Source organism: Anomaloglossus baeobatrachus, chromosome 10 (genome assembly GCF_048569485.1).
Source record: "Anomaloglossus baeobatrachus isolate aAnoBae1 chromosome 10, aAnoBae1.hap1, whole genome shotgun sequence".
Classification (NCBI taxonomy): Eukaryota; Metazoa; Chordata; class Amphibia; order Anura; family Aromobatidae; genus Anomaloglossus; species Anomaloglossus baeobatrachus.
The window spans coordinates 70,438,087-70,456,245 of record NC_134362.1 but is presented as its reverse complement, the minus strand read 5'-3'; the positions used below and the strand labels follow the sequence as shown (position 1 = coordinate 70,456,245).

General features: G+C 47.4%; 1 protein-coding gene across 3 annotated transcripts in view; it reads right to left on the bottom strand.

The window, feature by feature from the left end:
- Positions 1-258: 258 nt before the first annotated feature.
- The window catches only part of TOLLIP (toll interacting protein), a 55,080-nt gene continuing 37,179 nt past the window's right edge, over positions 259-18,159 (bottom strand). For all 3 annotated transcript variants that reach the window (XM_075327040.1, XM_075327041.1, XM_075327039.1), the window contains exons 3-6: positions 17,861-18,043; positions 16,287-16,439; positions 15,568-15,655; positions 259-2,312 (exon numbers count right to left, since the gene is read on the bottom strand). In XM_075327040.1, coding sequence (XP_075183155.1) covers positions 2,101-2,312; positions 15,568-15,655; positions 16,287-16,439; positions 17,861-18,043 — 636 coding nt within the window. In that variant the 3' untranslated portion in view covers positions 259-2,100. The remainder of the gene's footprint in view (positions 2,313-15,567; positions 15,656-16,286; positions 16,440-17,860; positions 18,044-18,159) is intronic.

Sequence of the window (18,159 nt, the reverse complement as noted above, 5' to 3'; positions counted from 1 at the left end):
GGGCGGGTGCCTTCACTGCGTGTAAAGCGGCCTTAAGTGTCAAGTTGGCTCGGTAGAGGGCGGAAGAAGATCAGTGATAATTTTTGCACTTAAAAAGTGGGCTCCTCACATAGACAACTAAGAGATCAACTCTTACTTCTACTGGAGGCTGAAAAATAAAAAGGCTAAACATGTAAAATGTGGAGTCCATCAAAGCAGTTTGTACAAAATGCCTCTATTCTTCCTCAGGTTATGGATGGCATAAATGGTCAGCACTAATACGGCACATTAGCAAGGCTGTTTATTTAACACAATAGAAGGATCCATTTTCATAAAAGCATTGAGGTTCTCATAAAAGCTGAATAAATTAAATAAAAAGGTGGCCATACCTTAATATAAATGTGTGACATCCATACAAATTTGACTGTCTGTAATCCACCCCACCCCCCTAAATTATATACAATTCTCCATGTGTCAGCTGAATTCATGCATTTTTGGACAATCTCACTTCTCAAAATTCTGATTCATTGCAAAAAAGAAAAAATGTTTTACATATAAATTATAAAAAAATCCAATATATTAGGCTTTTATTTTGATGGCAGATACCACAGGATTGTATGCAGGCTCCTTTAAGAGTCTGTCAATATAAAATGACTGTTAAAACCAAATACAGGCGCTCAGTGAACCTCGCGTAGCCACCCCATCGGTGCATCCCTCGGCATGGCCACCCTTTCCATGCACCCCCAGCGTAGTAGTCATCAGGTCAGTGCACGTCCGGTGTAGTAGCCAACATCAGGTCAGTGCTCCTCCCTGGCGTAGTAGGCACGCCCCCCCGACGTAGCTGCCGCCGCCACCAGGTCAGTGCAACACCCCCAACGTAGCTGCTGCTGCCACCGCCACCACCAGGTGAGTGCGCCCCCTCCTGGTGTAGCCGCCGCCACCACCACCAGGTGAGTGCTTCCCCTCCTGGTGTAGCCGCCGCCACCACCACCAGGTGAGTGCGCCCCCTCCTGGTGTAGCCGCCGCCGCCACCACCACCAGGTGAGTGCGCCCCCTCCTGGTGTAGCCGCCGCCACCACCACCAGGTGAGTGCGCCCCCTCCTGGTGTAGCCGCCGCCGCCGCCACCACCAGGTGAGTGCGCCCCCTCCTGGTGTAGCCGCCGCCGCCACCACCACCAGGTGAGTGCGCCCCCTCCTGGTGTAGCCGCCACCACCACCAGGTGAGTGCGCCCCCTCCTGGTGTAGCCGCCGCCACCACCAGGTGAGTGCGCCCCCTCCTGGTGTAGCCGCCGCCACCACCACCAGGTGAGTGTGCCCCCCTCCTGGTGTAGCCGCCGCCACCACCACCAGGTCAGTGCACCTTCACCACCCTGCTTGTTTCCATCTATCGCCTCTTTGATTACAGCTCCAGAGGAGCAAGAGATGGATGGAAAACAAATATACACGGCCAACTAGAATCCAATGAAGGGACGACTTTGCTCAGCCACGGATGTACTCAGATCTTGGGTTTTGCATAGTTGTATATACAGCATGATGCATGGCTCTCCTGGTAGAAGGAATAATGATTGTGTGGTGGTTCGGTACACTTCAAGTATTTGCAATGAGATGAGACCTAATAACATCGAATAAAAACGATTACTTTATGGATTTTAATAGATTTCCTAAAGGTTTTGTTTCTTATTCTCTTGAACGGTGGATACCAGGCAAATGAGCCACTGTGGCATATGCCCCGCATGAGCTCATAGATAGGTGCGTACCGTCTTCTGGCAGACTTTAGCCAAGTAATATTCATTTTCATTAAAAACATAAAACAGATCACATTCCACACAGGCCAACAATAGCTTATCCAGTTTACCATTCATTCCCATTGTAAAAAGATATCAGCATAAGCCCAAGAGCTGCCTGAAGTACTCGCATTTCCATGAATAAGAACTGCAGGGAGAATTATGTAAGGGAATCCACAAATCTCGTAGTGGTGGAGAAGATTGACAGAGCGCACAATGAACAGCCAAAACAACAATTCGTGAATGGCGGAAAAAAAAGGATCAAAAAGGAGATTCCATCTTGGCAAGTCATATAGGACACTGGCAGGGAAAGGGAAATCGCAGGGGGAGACTGTCACTAAGAGTCTTCGGCCATCTGGAGTAGGGAGTTGACTGCAGCTTCTCTGTTGCCTCGATGTCCCTCAAGAACGGATTTAATGACTTCTTGGTCTATGCCTGGAAACATATCTTTGAGGGCTTTTAGGTCTTCTTCTCTTGTTTGGTGCTGGGGGTTGATGGCCGGTTGTGGTAGAGTCATTGGCATCCCCGGGTTGTAAACCGGTTGCATGCCTATAGGAAGAACAGAAGTTGGTTATTACTGCTCAGGACGGAAGCTCTTTAAAGATACAACTCTAAGATTAATCAACGGATCAAACGTTTTATTGTCATCAGTCAAAGAACAAAACAGCAACTTTTATGCCATAAAAGTTACTTTTCATAGAAGATTGCGGCCCAAAAATAGGATTCATTATTAGCGGTGACAGTGCTCAAACTCCGAACCAAAAGAACAAAGAGCCAAGCTTCAAACGGGCCGACTCCTGGAGACTGCTTTGTACTAGGCACTGGCACCGCAGAGTCATTAGATGGTAAACGAGTGCTCAGGCTTTAAGAAAATAAAAAATATCAAGGAAGAAAAGCTAGAATAATCCAAAAAAAATGGGAAAGTAACAAGGACTGAGGACATTTTAGAAGTACAGACATTCCTTGTGAAATACTACTCTATAGAGAACCTGTAACTCTACAAATGCCATCCCTCCTGCAGGCACCATGTTATACAGCAGGGGAGCGGAGTTGGCGGATAGTTTTGGGAAAAAATATTCAGTAAGTTTTCTGCTCAATAGAAGGATTTTGGGTCCCGTGGGCGGTCCCATCAGTGACTGACACTTATCTGTGTATGCACACTTGTACACAGCGTCAGTCACTGATGGGTCCACGTCCTCCTATTGAGCAGAATACTGTTACTGAATATTTACTCCTAAAACTATAAATCAGCCAACTTCCACTCCCCTGCTCGAGAATATGGTGCCTGCAGATTGGTCAGCTTTTTATAGTGGCCGCTTCCCTTAAACTATAAATAAATTTTATATATATATATATATATATATATATATATATATATATATATATATATATATATATATATATATATATATATATATATATATATATATATATATATATATATATATATATATATATATATATATAAAATAATATATAAATATATATTTTTTTATTACATTTATTTTAATTTAATTTTAATCTATCTATCTATCACACAGTAAAAGTTAGTTATTTCTATCTTTTACTTGTATGGCTGAAACAGCAAGAATTTTTTTTTTATAAAAAAAAAAAATTACACATACATACATATACATATACATATATATATCTCAACAATTGCTTTGGGGCCTACATTCACCACCCACTAATGAAACACGACATTTCAACATGAATACCAATGCAAATAACCGGTCTACTCTGTATATTCTTTCATGGTTCAAATGCAAAATAAATGAAGACGACCTGTGCAAATCTCAAATAAAAAAAAAAAAAAAAAAAAAAAAAAAAAAAAATCATTTTCGTATGTATAAATGAAAACAAAACAAAAAACCACCACCACAAGTCATCACACAGTCCCTTGAAAGAAAACCAAAACCCCTTCTAAGGCCCTGTGCGCACACTTATTTGCCGCGGATTTTGTTCATAACCTTTCTGCAGTCCTTCCCCAGTAAAATGTATGGGAAAACCAAAATGGTGTGCGCACACTGCATTTTTTTTCCTATAGGTTTTGCTGCAGAATTTCTGCAGCAAAAGAGAAGTAGCATGTCACTTCTTTTCCACAAATACCTGCGTTTTTGCCATAGATAAGGGTAAAAAAAACCCTGCAGGGACCACCCGCAGCAAAACCGCAGTGAAAAGCCAGGTGTGGAATTCTGCCAGAGGGTGCGGATTTTTCTTAAAGTAAATTTCCCAGTGCGCACAGACCCCAAGTATGGTATGGCGGAATTGTACAGACCATGAGAATCAAAGACGCCATAACTGGTCTGCAGCTACTGACCACCCACCCTGCCGGACCACCCCCATTCCCTGGAATAGCTTTACTATGCCAGAAACCATGAAAGGAACAGTGGTCGGCAGCAGCCACCTCCACGTGCCAAATTAGTGCAGTGCACCCATAAAGTTCTGTGGCACATTACCAACAAGCGCTGTGTCACTATCCCTCATTAAGTGTAACCCCCAACGCTGTCCTGCATGAATGCGAATACATTTTTGGACATGGATTTTTCAAGTTGAAGAATCTACATCCAAAGACCTCTTCTAAAAGGCAGGCCGGTGGTGCAGTTTATGGGAGCAGTAGGGTGGTTGGAAGACTTCCCAGCTAAGGCGGGCTTCACATCAGTGTCATTCTGCCGCAACGCTGGATCCGGTACAAACGCGGTACAGTTCAAAGGAATCGCGGCAGGATAAGATCACATGAGGCCGCATGTGACCTTATCTTGTTGCGATTCCTTAGAACTGTACCGCGTTTGTACCGGATCCAGCGTTGTGGCAGAATGACACTGATGAGAGCAGCCCAACAATGCAGGGAGAAGAAAACAAACATTCTGCAGAATAGCAATCCGTTTGCAAAGGGACTTCCCCTGACAATATGGTGACGACATCCCACCTAAGAAGAAAATCCTTTACGTATAAGGTCCTAATACCCCCATGTATATAAGTCAGCCCAGCCTGACCGCAGCAGCCTCCACAATAGCGGATCTGCGCGTCTTCATTACGTTTCACATAAGACTTAAAAGCAAATCTTCATCTTTTCTTATGTTTGTTCTTTTGCAGGACTCGAGTATCAGACAACATGCAGATTCTTCAGTAGGCTGCGACCACGTAGACCCATATGGGGTACAGCAGCTGTATACACAAAACGGTTGATTTCTTTTCAAGACTATGGCTATATTTCTTAGTTTTTAAATTGAATATACATTGGAGCAATAATAAAATGGTTCCAAAGCTGGATAAGGTGAAGTGGTGTAGAGGACCGGGCAGGAAGGTGGACATGGTGGTGGCAGCGTAGCCCACTATACAGATGCCCTGAAGCAAACAATCGCCCACCACCCCAAGGCTTGTGTCACCAGAAAATGACAGATTATTTAAAGAATAGCTGAACAGTTTTTTGAATGATTGGTGGGGTGTGTGGGGGTGCCTGCAGATCAATGGGGGTCTTAAGTCCCCTGAGAAGTATGCAGGTCAGGAGCTCTCAGCTCCTCAGAGCATGCACACAGGAAGAATGGATTTGATAAAAAGAATAGACTGAGCTGTCATTTCTCGGGGGTCACAGGATCTGGACCCCCACTGACTGGTATGCAAGTGAAGTGACAAACAGTGACAAGTAGATAAGACAGGATCCGCCACTCACAATAAATGGTCACAGCTCACCTCCTCCTCCTACTTGCAAGTCACCAATCCAAATCAAAGCTTAGGTCACGTGCCTGCTCCAAATAACAGGAGGTGCAATTATCACTAGGCTTAGTTGACCGTGTGAAAATTGCAGGATTGGGATTTTGTTATTTTATAATCTATATTGTTCACAGGCGATCCCATTTATATGTATAAATACATGTGTGGTCAATAGAAAGGACTGGTCTGGCACATGACTTATTCCTTCCAAAGACAAATATTAAAGGACAGGAGGGCACTTATTACGGGTGGAAGTAAGGAGATTCCGGCAGCTAAATAGGAAAGGGTTCTTTACAGTTAGAGCAGTCAGACTGTGGAATGCCCTACCACAAGAGGTAGTAATGGCAGACACTAACAGTTTTTAAAAATGGGCTGGAAGCTTTTCTCACAATAAATTGCATTGTGGGTTTCAATTTCTATTGCTAAATTATTTATATTATATATAATATATTTATATATTTACACACACAAGAAGGGAATTTTGTTACTTACCGTAAATTCCTTTTCTTCTAGCTCTTATTGGGAGACCCAGACGATTGGGGTATAGCTACTGCCCTCTGGAGGCCACACAAAGCACTACATTAAAAGTGCAAGGCCCCTCCCCCTCTGGCTATACCCCCCCGTGGTATCACGGGTTCTCCAGTTTTAGTGCCAAAGCAAGAAGGAGGAAGCCAATAACTGGTTTAAACAAATTAACTCCGAATAACATCGGAGAACTGAAAAACCGTTCAACATGAACAACATGTGTACCCGCAAACAACAAAAAAACATCCCGAAGGACAACAGGGCGGGTGCTGGGTCTCCCAATAAGAGCTAGAAGAAAAGGAATTTACGGTAAGTAACAAAATTCCCTTCTTCAGCGCTCTATTGGGAGACCCAGACGATTGGGACGTCCAAAAGCTGTCCCTGGGTGGGTAAATAAATACCTCATGTTAGAGCTGCAAAACAGCCCTCCCCTACGGGGGTGTCACTGCCGCCTGCAGGACTCTTCTACCTAAGCTGGCATCCGCCGAAGCATAGGTATGCACCTGATAATGCTTGGTGAAAGTGTGCAGACTGGACCAGGTAGCTGCCTGGCACACCTGTTGAGCCGAAGCCTGGTGACGTAATGCCCAGGACGCACCCACGGCTCTGGTGGAGTGGGCTTTTAGCCCTGAAGGAACCGGAAGCCCCGCAGAACGGTAGGCCTCTAGAATTGGTTCTTTGATCCATCGAGCCAGGGTGGCTTTAGAAGCCTGCAACCCCTTGCGCGGACCAGCGACAAGGACGAAAAGTGCATCGGCACGGCGTATGGGCGCCGTGCGGGAAATGTAGATTCTGAGTGCTCTCACCAGATCTAGCAAACGTAAGGCCTTTTCATACCGGTGAACCGGATGAGGGCAAAAAGAAGGCAAGGAAATATCCTGATTAAGATGAAAAGAGGATACGACCTTAGGGAGAAACTCCGGAATGGGGCGCAGCACAACCTTGTCCTGGTGGAACACCAGAAAGGGAGCCTTAGATGACAGAGCTGCCAGCTCAGACACTCGCCGAAGCGATGTGATTGCAACAAGAAACGCCACTTTCTGCGACAGCCGAGAAAAGGAAACTTCCTTCAGAGGCTCGAAGGGCGGCTTCTGGAGAGCAACTAGTACCCTGTTCAGATCCCATGGATCTAACGGTCGCTTGTACGGGGGCACAATATGACAGACGCCCTGCAGGAACGTGCGCACCTTAGGAAGACGTGCTAGACGCTTCTGAAAAAACACGGATAGTGCCGAAACTTGCCCTTTAAGGGAGCTGAGCGACAAGCCCTTTTCTAACCCCGATTGCAGGAAGGAAAGAAACTTGGGCAATGCAAATGGCCAGGGAGACACTCCCTGAGCAGAGCACCAGGACAAGAAAATCTTCCACGTTCTGTGGTAGATCTTAGCCGAATTCGACTTTCTAGCTTGTCTCATTGTGGCAATGACTCCCTGAGATAATCCAGCAGATGCTAGGATCCAGGACTCAATGGCCACACAGTCAGGTTCAGGGCCGCAGAATTCTGATGGAAAAACGGCCCTTGGGACAGTAAGTCTGGTCGGTCTGGCAGTGACCACGGTCGACCGATCGTGAGATGCCACAGATCCGGATACCACGCCCTCCTCGGCCAGTCTGGAGCGACGAGTATGACGCGGCTGCACTCGGATCTGATCTTGCGTAGCACTCTGGGCAAGAGCGCCAGAGGTGGAAACACGTATGGGAGCTGAAACTGCGACCAATCTTGAACCAAGGCGTCTGCCGCCAGAGCTCTTTGATCGCGCGACCTCGCCATGAATGCCGGGACCTTGTTGTTGTGCCGGGACGCCATTAGGACGACGTCCGGCACTCCCCAGCGGCGACAGATTTCCTGAAACACGTCCGGGTGAAGGGACCATTCCCCTGCGTCCATGCCCTGGCGACTGAGGAAGTCTGCTTCCCAGTTTTCTACGCCTGGGATGTGAACCGCGGATATGGTGGATGCTCTGTCCTCCACCCACATTAGAATGCGCCGGACTTCTTGGAAGGCTTGCCGACTGCGCGTCCCTCCTTGGTGGTTGATGTATGCCACCGCTGTGGAGTTGTCCGATTGGATTCGGATCTGCTTTCCTTCCAGCCACTGTTGGAAGGCCAGTAGAGCAAGATACACTGCTCTGATCTCCAGAACATTGATCTGAAGGGTGGACTCCTGCGGAGTCCACGTCCCCTGAGCCCTGTGGTGGAGAAATACTGCTCCCCACCCTGACAGACTCGCATCTGTCGTGACTACTGCCCAGGATGGGGGCAGGAAGGATCTTCCCTGAGACAATGATGTGGGAAGGAGCCACCATTGTAGAGAGTCTTTGGCCGTCTGGGAAAGCGAGACTTTCCTGTCCAGGGACGTTGACTTCCCGTCCCATTGGCGGAGAATGTCCCATTGAAGTGGGCGCAGATGAAACTGCGCAAAGGGAACTGCTTCCATGGCTGCCACCATCTTCCCTAGGAAATGCATGAGGCGCCGCAAGGGATGCAACTGGCCCTGCAGGAGAGATTGCACCCCTGTCTGTAGTGACCGCTGCTTGTCCAGCGGAAGCTTCACTATCGCTGCTAGAGTATGAAACTCCATGCCAAGATACGTTAGTGACTGAGTCGGTGATAGGATCGACTTTGGAAAGTTGATGATCCATCCGAAAGACTGTAGAGTCTCCAGCGTAGCATTCAGGCTGAGTTGGCATGCCTCCTGAGAGGGAGCTTTGACCAATAAATCGTCTAGGTAAGGGATCACCGAGTGTCCCTGAGAATGCAAGACTGCTACCACCGCCGCCATGACCTTGGTGAAGACCCGTGGGGCTGTCGCCAGACCAAATGGAAGAGCTACGAACTGAAAATGGTCGTCTCCTATCACAAAACGTAGAAAACGTTGATGTTCTGTAGCAATTGGCACGTGGAGATAAGCATCTCTGATGTCTATTGAGGCAAGGAAGTCTCCTCTGGACATTGAGGCAATGACAGAGCGGAGGGTTTCCATCCGGAACCTCCTGGCATGCACATGCTTGTTGAGCCGTTTTAGGTCCAGAACAGGACGGAACGAGCCGTCCTTTTTTGGAACCACAAAGAGATTGGAGTAAAACCCTTGCCCTTGTTCCTGAGGAGGGACTGGGATAACCACTCCTTCCGCTTTTAGGGAATCCACCGCCTGCAGCAGAGCATCTGCTCGGTCTGGCCGTGGGGAGGTTCTGAAGAACCGAGCTGGAGGACGAGAATTGAACTCGATTCTGAACCCGCGAGACAAAATGTCCGTCACCCACCGGTCTTTGACCTGTGACATCCAAATGCCGGAAAAGCGGGAGAGCCTGCCCCCGACCGGCGATGCGGAGGGGGGGGGCTGGAAGTCATGAGGTAGCCGCTTTGGAAGCGGTACCTCCATTTGCTTTCTTGGGGCGTGTGTGAGTCCGCCACGAATCTGAGTTTCTTTGCGTCCTCTGAGTCCCTTTGGACGAGGTAAATGGTGTCTTGCCCGAACCTCGAAAGGACTGAAACCTCTGCTGCCACTTTTTCTGCTGAGGTTTGGGTGTTCTGGGTTGTGGTAAAGAGGAGTCTTTACCCTTGGACTGCTTAATGATGTCAGCCAAAGGCTCGCCAAACAGTCTCTCTCTAGACAAAGGCAAACTGGTTAAACATTTTTTGGAACCAGCATCCGCTTTCCAGTCCTTTAACCACAAGGCTCTGCGCAAAACTACCGAATTGGCGGACGCCATTGAGGTGCGACTGGTAGATTCTAGGACCGCATTGATAGCGTAAGACGCAAACGCCGACATCTGCGTGGTAAGGTGCGCCACTTGCGGCACAGCTGGATGCATGATAGCATCCACTTTTGCTAAGCCAGCTGAAATAGCCTGGAGTGCCCAGACGGCTGCGAATGCCGGAGCAAACGACGCGCCTATAGCTTCATAGACAGATTTTAACCAAAGGTCCATCTGTCTGTCATTGGCATCTTTAAGTGAAGCGCCATCCTCCACTGCAACTATGGATCTAGCTGCAAGTTTGGAAATCGGGGGGTCCACCTTTGGACACTGTGTCCAGCGCTTGACCACCTCAGGGGGGAAAGGGAAACGCGTATCTTTAGATCGTTTAGAGAAACGCCTTTCCGGGTGAGCGTCGTGCTTCTGGATTGATTCTCTGAAGTCAGAGTGATCTAACAAAGCACTCAATTTACGCTTGGGATAAAGGAAACGAAACTTTTCCTGCTCCGCAGCCGCCTCTTCTGCCGAAGGGGCTGGGGGAGAAATATCCAACAGCCTATTGATGGCTGAGATAAGGTCGTCTACCATGGCATCCCCATCCGGGGTATCCAGGTTGAGAGGGGTTCCAGGAGTGGATTCCTGATCACTCTCATCAGACACATCACAGGGAGACTGATTGCGCTGAGACCCTGAGCAGTGTGAAGACGTCGAGGGTCTTTCCCAGCGAGCTCGCTTAGGGTGGCTGGGGCCATCATCTGAGTCATAATCCTCGGCCTGTGAAGCCGGGGACCCCCCTGTGGGCTGGATACATTCCAAGTAAGGGGGACCTGAGGACAGAGGCCTCGCCGTGCCCAGAGACTGAGCCCCATGCATAGATTGCAAGGTCTCAAGAATTTTTGCCATAGATACAGACATATTATCTGCAAAAACTGCAAAGTCCGTCCCTGTCACCGGGGCAGAACTTACAAGCGTCTCAGCCTGGGTCGCTACCTCTCCTGACTCCGGCTGGCGAAGCAGCACCGGGTCGGAGCATTGCACACAATGGGGGTCATCAGAGCCTGCTGGTAGATTAGCCCCACATGCAGCACACGCAGTATACACAGCCCTTTTTGCCTTGGCCGCCTTGCGTTTTGAGGATGACATGTTGCTGCTTCCACAGAGCGATCTGGGATATGCAGCCAGAAGCGCACCTCACAGTGCAAGAAATACAATATCTATATAACTGTATCCAGTACACTGATACACAGTGAGGCACTAGAGGGACCAGCACAGAAAAATCGCTTACCGCCCGCTTAAAAAGCGGGTGTGTGGTCGCCAGATAGCCCCTAGTCCAGGTCTCCCAGAGCCTTGCGTCCTTCCTCCAGCCAGGCATGCATGTAATGGCTGCCGGCGTCTCGAGAGAGGAAGGGGGGCGGGCCCTGGGCGTTCCTGGCCAAGAGCGGGAAGCCTGCTTCCCTCTGTGCCTAGTGTGAGGGCTGGAGCATGTAAATCAGGCTCCAGCCCTCGTCGCTGCTTGCGAACAGCGTCTCTCCCCTACCCTGAATGACAGGGTGGGGGCGGGAACGAAACGGAGCTGCCGGCGTCCTAGGCCCAAAAAGCCGGGGACTAAAGTTATAACCGCCGCCGCCGTAAAAGCGCGGACGGCGGATCCCCGGCGCACCACAAGTCACAGCAGCGCCGCCCGGTCCAGAGGGGGTCGGCGCTGCGTTCCCATACACAAAACATCCCCCAATAATCTGTAGGGACACTAACTCCAACATTGCGGTCCCCGGCGCACTACAACACCCAGCCAGCCCGGAGTGTGTCTGTGCCTGCCGGGGACACAGAGTACCTGTATGATGCAGGGCCTGTCCCTGATCGTACTCCTGCTCCGAATCCATCAGGTTCTAATGGGTCTGTGGATGGAGCCCGGCATCAGAGCTGAGAGGCCGGCAGGATCCCACTTCCACAGAGCCCTACCAGGGGATGTGGAAGGAAAACAGCATGTCAGGCTCCAGCCCTGTACCAGCAATAGGTACCTCAACCTTACAACACCATCCAGGGGTGAGAAGGGAGCATGCTGGGGACACTATATGTGTCCTCTTTTCTTCCATCCGAAACCGTCAGCAGCTACTGCTGACTAAAATCTGTGGAGCTATGCATGGAATGTCTGACCTCCTTCGCACACAAAGCTAAAACTGGAGAACCCGTGATACCACGGGGGGGTATAGCCAGAGGGGGAGGGGCCTTGCACTTTTAATGTAGTGCTTTGTGTGGCCTCCAGAGGGCAGTAGCTATACCCCAATCGTCTGGGTCTCCCAATAGAGCGCTGAAGAAAGTTACATTTTTTAAAACTGCCAACAAAGACCACAGTTTAACAATAGGGCATTTTATGCTGACATTCCCAATAATGCATATTTCCAATAAGAGGAAAAGTGGCGCCTATGAGGTTGGATTACGCAGTGAGGAGACTTTAGGGTTTGCAGAGATTTTCACAGTTGATCGGAATAGTAATTCCTGGGCCATTTTCAGAGCTTTTTACAGGGATACAAGGAGACCGTCATGCCACGCTACACAGACTTACCCAGAGACCAGTAATCAAGTCCTGGGTGGGTGTGTATGCAATAGAGATAGAAATGAGCAAGCGGAGACAATGTTAATGAGGATAGGTAATACATTCAGAATATACACACACATAGTACACAACAAAGAAGACACAGGAGGACAACAAAAGATTAAAAGGCCATGGACACCTTTGGGGACAATTTACTGAAATGCAATTGTTTTATCACTGCGTTTTAAAGGGAACCTGTCACCAGATTTGGCGACTATAAGCTGCGGCCACCACCAATGGGCTCTTATATACAGCATTCTAACATGCTGTATATAAGAGCCCAGGCCGCTGTGTACAACACAGAAATCCCTTTATAATACTCACCTAACAGTCGCTGCGGTGGAGTTGGGTCATGTGGGTGTCTTCGTTCTCCAGTGCCGGTGCCTCCTCTTTTGGCCATCTTTGTCCTCCTTCTGAAGCTTGGGTGCATGACGCGTGCTAAGTCATCCACACTCGCCGGCATCGAGGTCCTGCGTGGGACCGAAGAGTGTGTATGACGTAGCATGCGTCAGTTACACAGGTTTCAGATGAGGGAGGAAGATGGCTGAAAGACGAGGCGCCGGCACCGGAGACATCCATATGACCCAACTCCGCCACAGCAACTGTTTAGGCAAGTATTATAAAAGTATTTTTTTTAGTTTCTCACAGCGGCCTGGGCTGTTATATAAAACATGTTAGAAAGCTGTATAGAAGAGCCCAGTGGTGGTGGCAGCAGCAGCTTATAAGCCCCAAATTTGCTGACAGGTTCCCTCTAAATTGTAATGTGGTTATTTGCTGCTTCTATTTATCACAATAGAGACAACCCTGTGCGCTCCTGCACAATAAATGAGTAATCACTATAAAATACTGTTGAAGGAGGTGTGACGACAAGTAAAAGGGGGAAAGTGTGCCGTAACCGGAAAGGGGGAGGGGTATGCGGTGACAGAATGGGGGGTAGGGAGGGAAAAGTGTGCCGTGACCGAAAGGGGGGTGGAGAGGGGAGTGTGCCGTGACCAGTGTGGATCCACTGAATGATTTTTACTTTTAGAGACAAAGAACACTATTTGTTAGGGGTTCTCCATTTTGATCACTGAAAGGACAGAACTTTATAAAGTTTTTTTTTTGTAACAACAGATTTGGGGAGGGTGTTATGACAAGCACATCATACGTGAAAATAAAGCTGACAATCTGCAGGAGCTGGGTCAATATTCTGAGCAATGACAATTCAGGTATGTCCTCAGCTTGTTCCAAAAAGTGAAGTTTACAGGGAGAAAAAAACACTAAAATTTTGCTAGTGACGAGTCAGGTCATGCTGCTCAAACTACAGGCAGCATGAATCAGATGAGTCTTCTGCATCCCAAACATCCATGTTGTACTGTAAAAGGCTGCGATGTTTCAGAAAAACAAAAAAAAACATAAAAAGCTTGGCCCTTTGAAGAGGCAACTGGTATGATCTCTCCCCATCCACAGGTCCATCACTGTGTGTTTAGGGAGAGACCTGTCAGCCTAGCCGCGCTCTCGGGGAGAAGCCGTCAGGGACTCGTATCTCCGGTCATCGCATCCCAAGCAGTGATTTAAACTTTGTACTTCTCAGAAACATCGCAGCGTTTTAGAGTAAAAAGAAGATGTTTAGAAATGCAGGAGCCGGGCTGCAATCCATGCTGCCCCTGGATCAGGCGACCGTAATCATGGAGCAGTTCCCCTTTATGAATTTCATGCAGCCATTTTCTGAATTACTTAACATTAGGTCATGGACTTTTGGGAGGATAATGCTCAGAGAATTTGGATGAAGCCATGATTGCTCTCTGCCATGATCGCTGTAAAAAGCTATTGGGCAATCTTTCCCAAATTGCAGAGTATGAGTGTTCTGTTTATTTTTGGCTGTGGTCAGATGACACAAACTTTCTCAAGCATCAGAGTGCGAAAGAGAAACTCCTCACACCTCCGCTCACTGAACCGCTCCTCTAACTCCTGCAATCTGAGGTTTGAGAAAGGTAAAGTAATCTGACCACAACCTCACGTTGATTACCCAACAATAAACGGCACGATATAAAGGGTGCTTTACACGCTGCGACATCGCTAGCGATAGAACCCGCCCCCGTGCGACATTTGTTAATTGCTGCAGTAGCGAACATTATCGCTACGGTAGCGTCACACGCACTTACCTTTTCAGCGACGTCGCTGTGACCGCCGAACAATCCCTCCCTCAAGGTAGAGGTGCGTTCGGTGTCATAGCGACGTCAGACGGCAGCCATCCAATAGAAGCGGAGGGGCGGAGATGAGTGGGACATAACATCCCGCCCACCTCCTTCCTTCCTCATTGCTGGTGGAGGAAGGTAAGGAGATGTTCCTCGTTCCTGCACTGTCCCTCATAGCGATGTGTGATGCCGCAGAAACGACGAACAACATCGTACCTGTGGCAGCAGCGATATTAAGGAAAGGAGCGACGTGTCAACGATCACCGTTTCAACGATTTTGCGATTGCTTTAGTCGTTCCTTGGTGTCACACGCTGCGATGTCGCTACCAGCGCCGGATGTGCGTCACTAACGACGTGACCCCGACGATATATCGGTAGCGATGTCGCAGCATGTAAAGCACCCTTAAGAGTGCAGAGTTCTGCTCACTATGGTATAATGGGCAGGAACCTGCTTGGGCATTTTGCATTGGCACTGGAGTGTCTTTTCATCATGATCAGAGATTATATATATATATGCAATATGTATATATATATATATAATATTAATTAATAAATATATTTATATATATATATATATATATATATATATATATATATATATATATATATATATATATATATATATATATATATTATATATATGTATATAGATAGAGATATATATGTATAGTTGTTAGATATATATATTTCTATATAACAACTATACATATATATCTCTATCTATATACACATATATATTATTATTTTTATAAATATATATATATATATATATATATATATAATAAATAATATATATAATATTAATATATATGTATATATATATATAATATTAAATATATATGTGTATATAGATAGAGATATATATGTATAGATATAGATATAGATATATATAGATATATATATATAAAAACAAAAGGTGGAAAAAAAGCAAACCACCATCAGTTGGCATATGTAAAAGATACTTCATACCATGTAAATCAGCTTTTGGTCAAACAAATCCCCATTTAGTCCAATCTTATATCATTGATGAACATAACTGGTACCACGACCTACAAGGCCCTGCAGATTGCATATATCATTACATTACTCATACTCACCTGCGATGGGTACATAGCCGACACCTTGCTGGAAAACTGTGGGCATTAACACCACAGGCTGGGGCTGCATCATTGCTGCAGGCAGCGACTGCAAGAGAAGTCAACATAGGAAGTCAGTCATAGCGATGAACATGGTCAGAAATCACATTACAGGGGTTACGTGGGCTTCAGTATGTGATTGACGAGTGGAGACAATGTGCACACTGTCAGGATTCCCCTCCACTGACCGCTTGAACAGTCGTCACGCGAATGAGAATTTAGCTAGCATGTGACCAGCCAAAAATAAATTGCATATGCGTGGTCACTCGGCCATCGCTCAATCTGTCCATGCATGAGCAGATAAGTAGCCTTTTCTATTAAACACAGCATGGATGACTGTACAGAGCCTGAAACAGTGTATAAAAGTCATTTTTGTTATGCAAAGTGCACATTAGCACAGTACACTTACTGCCCCATCATATCCCTACAGGGATCCTCTGCAAGAGACTGAATAGGCAGATTCAGACAGAGCGGCCATGGCCAGGGCTTTGGTACATAGCAGGATATACATACTACAGACGATGCAGCATAATATGGGGAGCCGTCCTGTGAGAGGTAGGGGTACGGCAAGGTCATTCGGCCATCCTAAAGCGGTCTCACTACATGACAATTTCTCCAAACGTCACAGATCTGATCACCGCCGCCTCGTCTACATTGTACTGGATGAGCCGAGCTCTCACCGTGTAGGACATCACCAGGTTAATCATGCCTTCCTTGTCATCTCCTTGTCTTCCACTCAAACTAAACCATTCGTCCACCACCTTCCCCTCCTTCAGAGTCTCTGGGATAGTAATATGCGTCCAAGCAATGCGGTCGTCCATGGAGAAGGCTCTCTGTGAAGAAGGAAGGAGAACTATAAAATCAGATAAAGGGGGAAATGACCACTGACATGAGAATAATGGGGGTGGAGTTTGTGGAGATTGGGGGGTGCAGCGCTCATATTCCCTATATTTCACTACCTCAGACATGTTCTATACATAAAAGGCTGTAATCAATATAAGGAATATAGCATGACTTACTGAAAGGGGAATATAGATACCTTTTGGCTATGCAATTGCCACTTAGAACGGGAATTACCGTATTTTTTGTTTGAGACGCACCCCAAATTTAGAGCTAGTAAAAATATTTAAATTCTGGGGTCCATTTTATAATCCGGTGGGGGGGCAGTAGCAGTGGTGGAGCGGGGGTCACAGGAGGCAGCGGCGGTGGTGGAGCAGGTCCATGCTACGGGCAGTGCAGAGGGAGGCCCAGATGCTCACTGCAGAGCTGTGCTGGGGTGGCCGGAATGGCTGTGTGCTGTTGCGCTGCTGTGTGCTGGGGCGGTCGGCGCTGCTGTGCGCTAGTGCTCGCTGCGGGCACTGGCCATTCTGAAGAGGTCGGCGGTGTGGGCTTCAAAGAAATGGCGGCCACAGTCGGCGCTTGCGCAGATGGGAGCATGAGCCAAGAGCTCAATCTGAATCACAGAATCATGCCCAGCTGCTGCCCAGAGCCGCCCCACAGATCTGCGCCGGCCGTCGCAGAGAGCAGCACCATATTGTCCTGCCTCCAGTGACCCCTCTAGACCACCCTCCCGGTAAGCTATATTCGGATTTTAGGACGCACCCCTCATTTTCCTCCCGAATTTTTGGGAGGAAAAGTGCATCTTATAATCCAAAAAATACAGTAAGTGACTGCAAAACCTCCCAATGTGCCCCCTTCTCCATTCAGACGTCTTACGATTATGCTATATTAGAGGGAGTTTGTCTGCAGGTTATTACCATGTAGTCTGAGAACATCAAAATTTAAGTGTAGAGCCCCTGATTTCATTGATGTGTCACTTGCTCAGCAGCTTGCTGTAGTTTCAATACAATCAGTGTTTTATCAACAGGAAATGATCACTGCAAGACCAGTTGTTCTGCAAGCCAGACTACATAATGTGTAACTCAGCCAATGCCACTGATTCGCACCTTCCTTGTACATTGTCTGTAAGCTGGCAATCAAAAGATGTAGGCAGGTTTTTACACAGTTCAGCATTTTGACCACTGCTACATCTACAGCAAAGAAAACAGGGATTCTATAAAAACTTCACCAAACAGTCCAGTAAAGTATACATCACTGGAATCAGGTGCTCTGCCCCTACACCATGCTACTGTCAGATTACCTGTTAACAGACTCCCTTTAAAAGGGGTGTATGGTAAGGAGAGAGGTCATGTAACATAATTTAGTCATTCCACTAACATCATGAACGGCACAAAGTGTCTTATTGCTTACTAACCTCATCAAATATTTCCAGGTAGAAAGAGTCCACTCCTGGCGGGATGGTGCATTGGATGACTTTGTTCCATCGAGGATTCTTGGCTCCATTATGTGCAGTCGGCGTCTCGTACACGGCGTATCCCAACCGTATCCTACAGTAAGGGTCCATTCGGGTCATGCCGTAATTCTTTGCTAACTTGGCCTAGGAAGAAAACATGATCAGGTAAACTACAAATAGATTATTATGCATTGCTACTATAGTGCCATCATATTCTGCAGCACTTCACAAAGTGATCATCACATTGGGGCTCACAACCT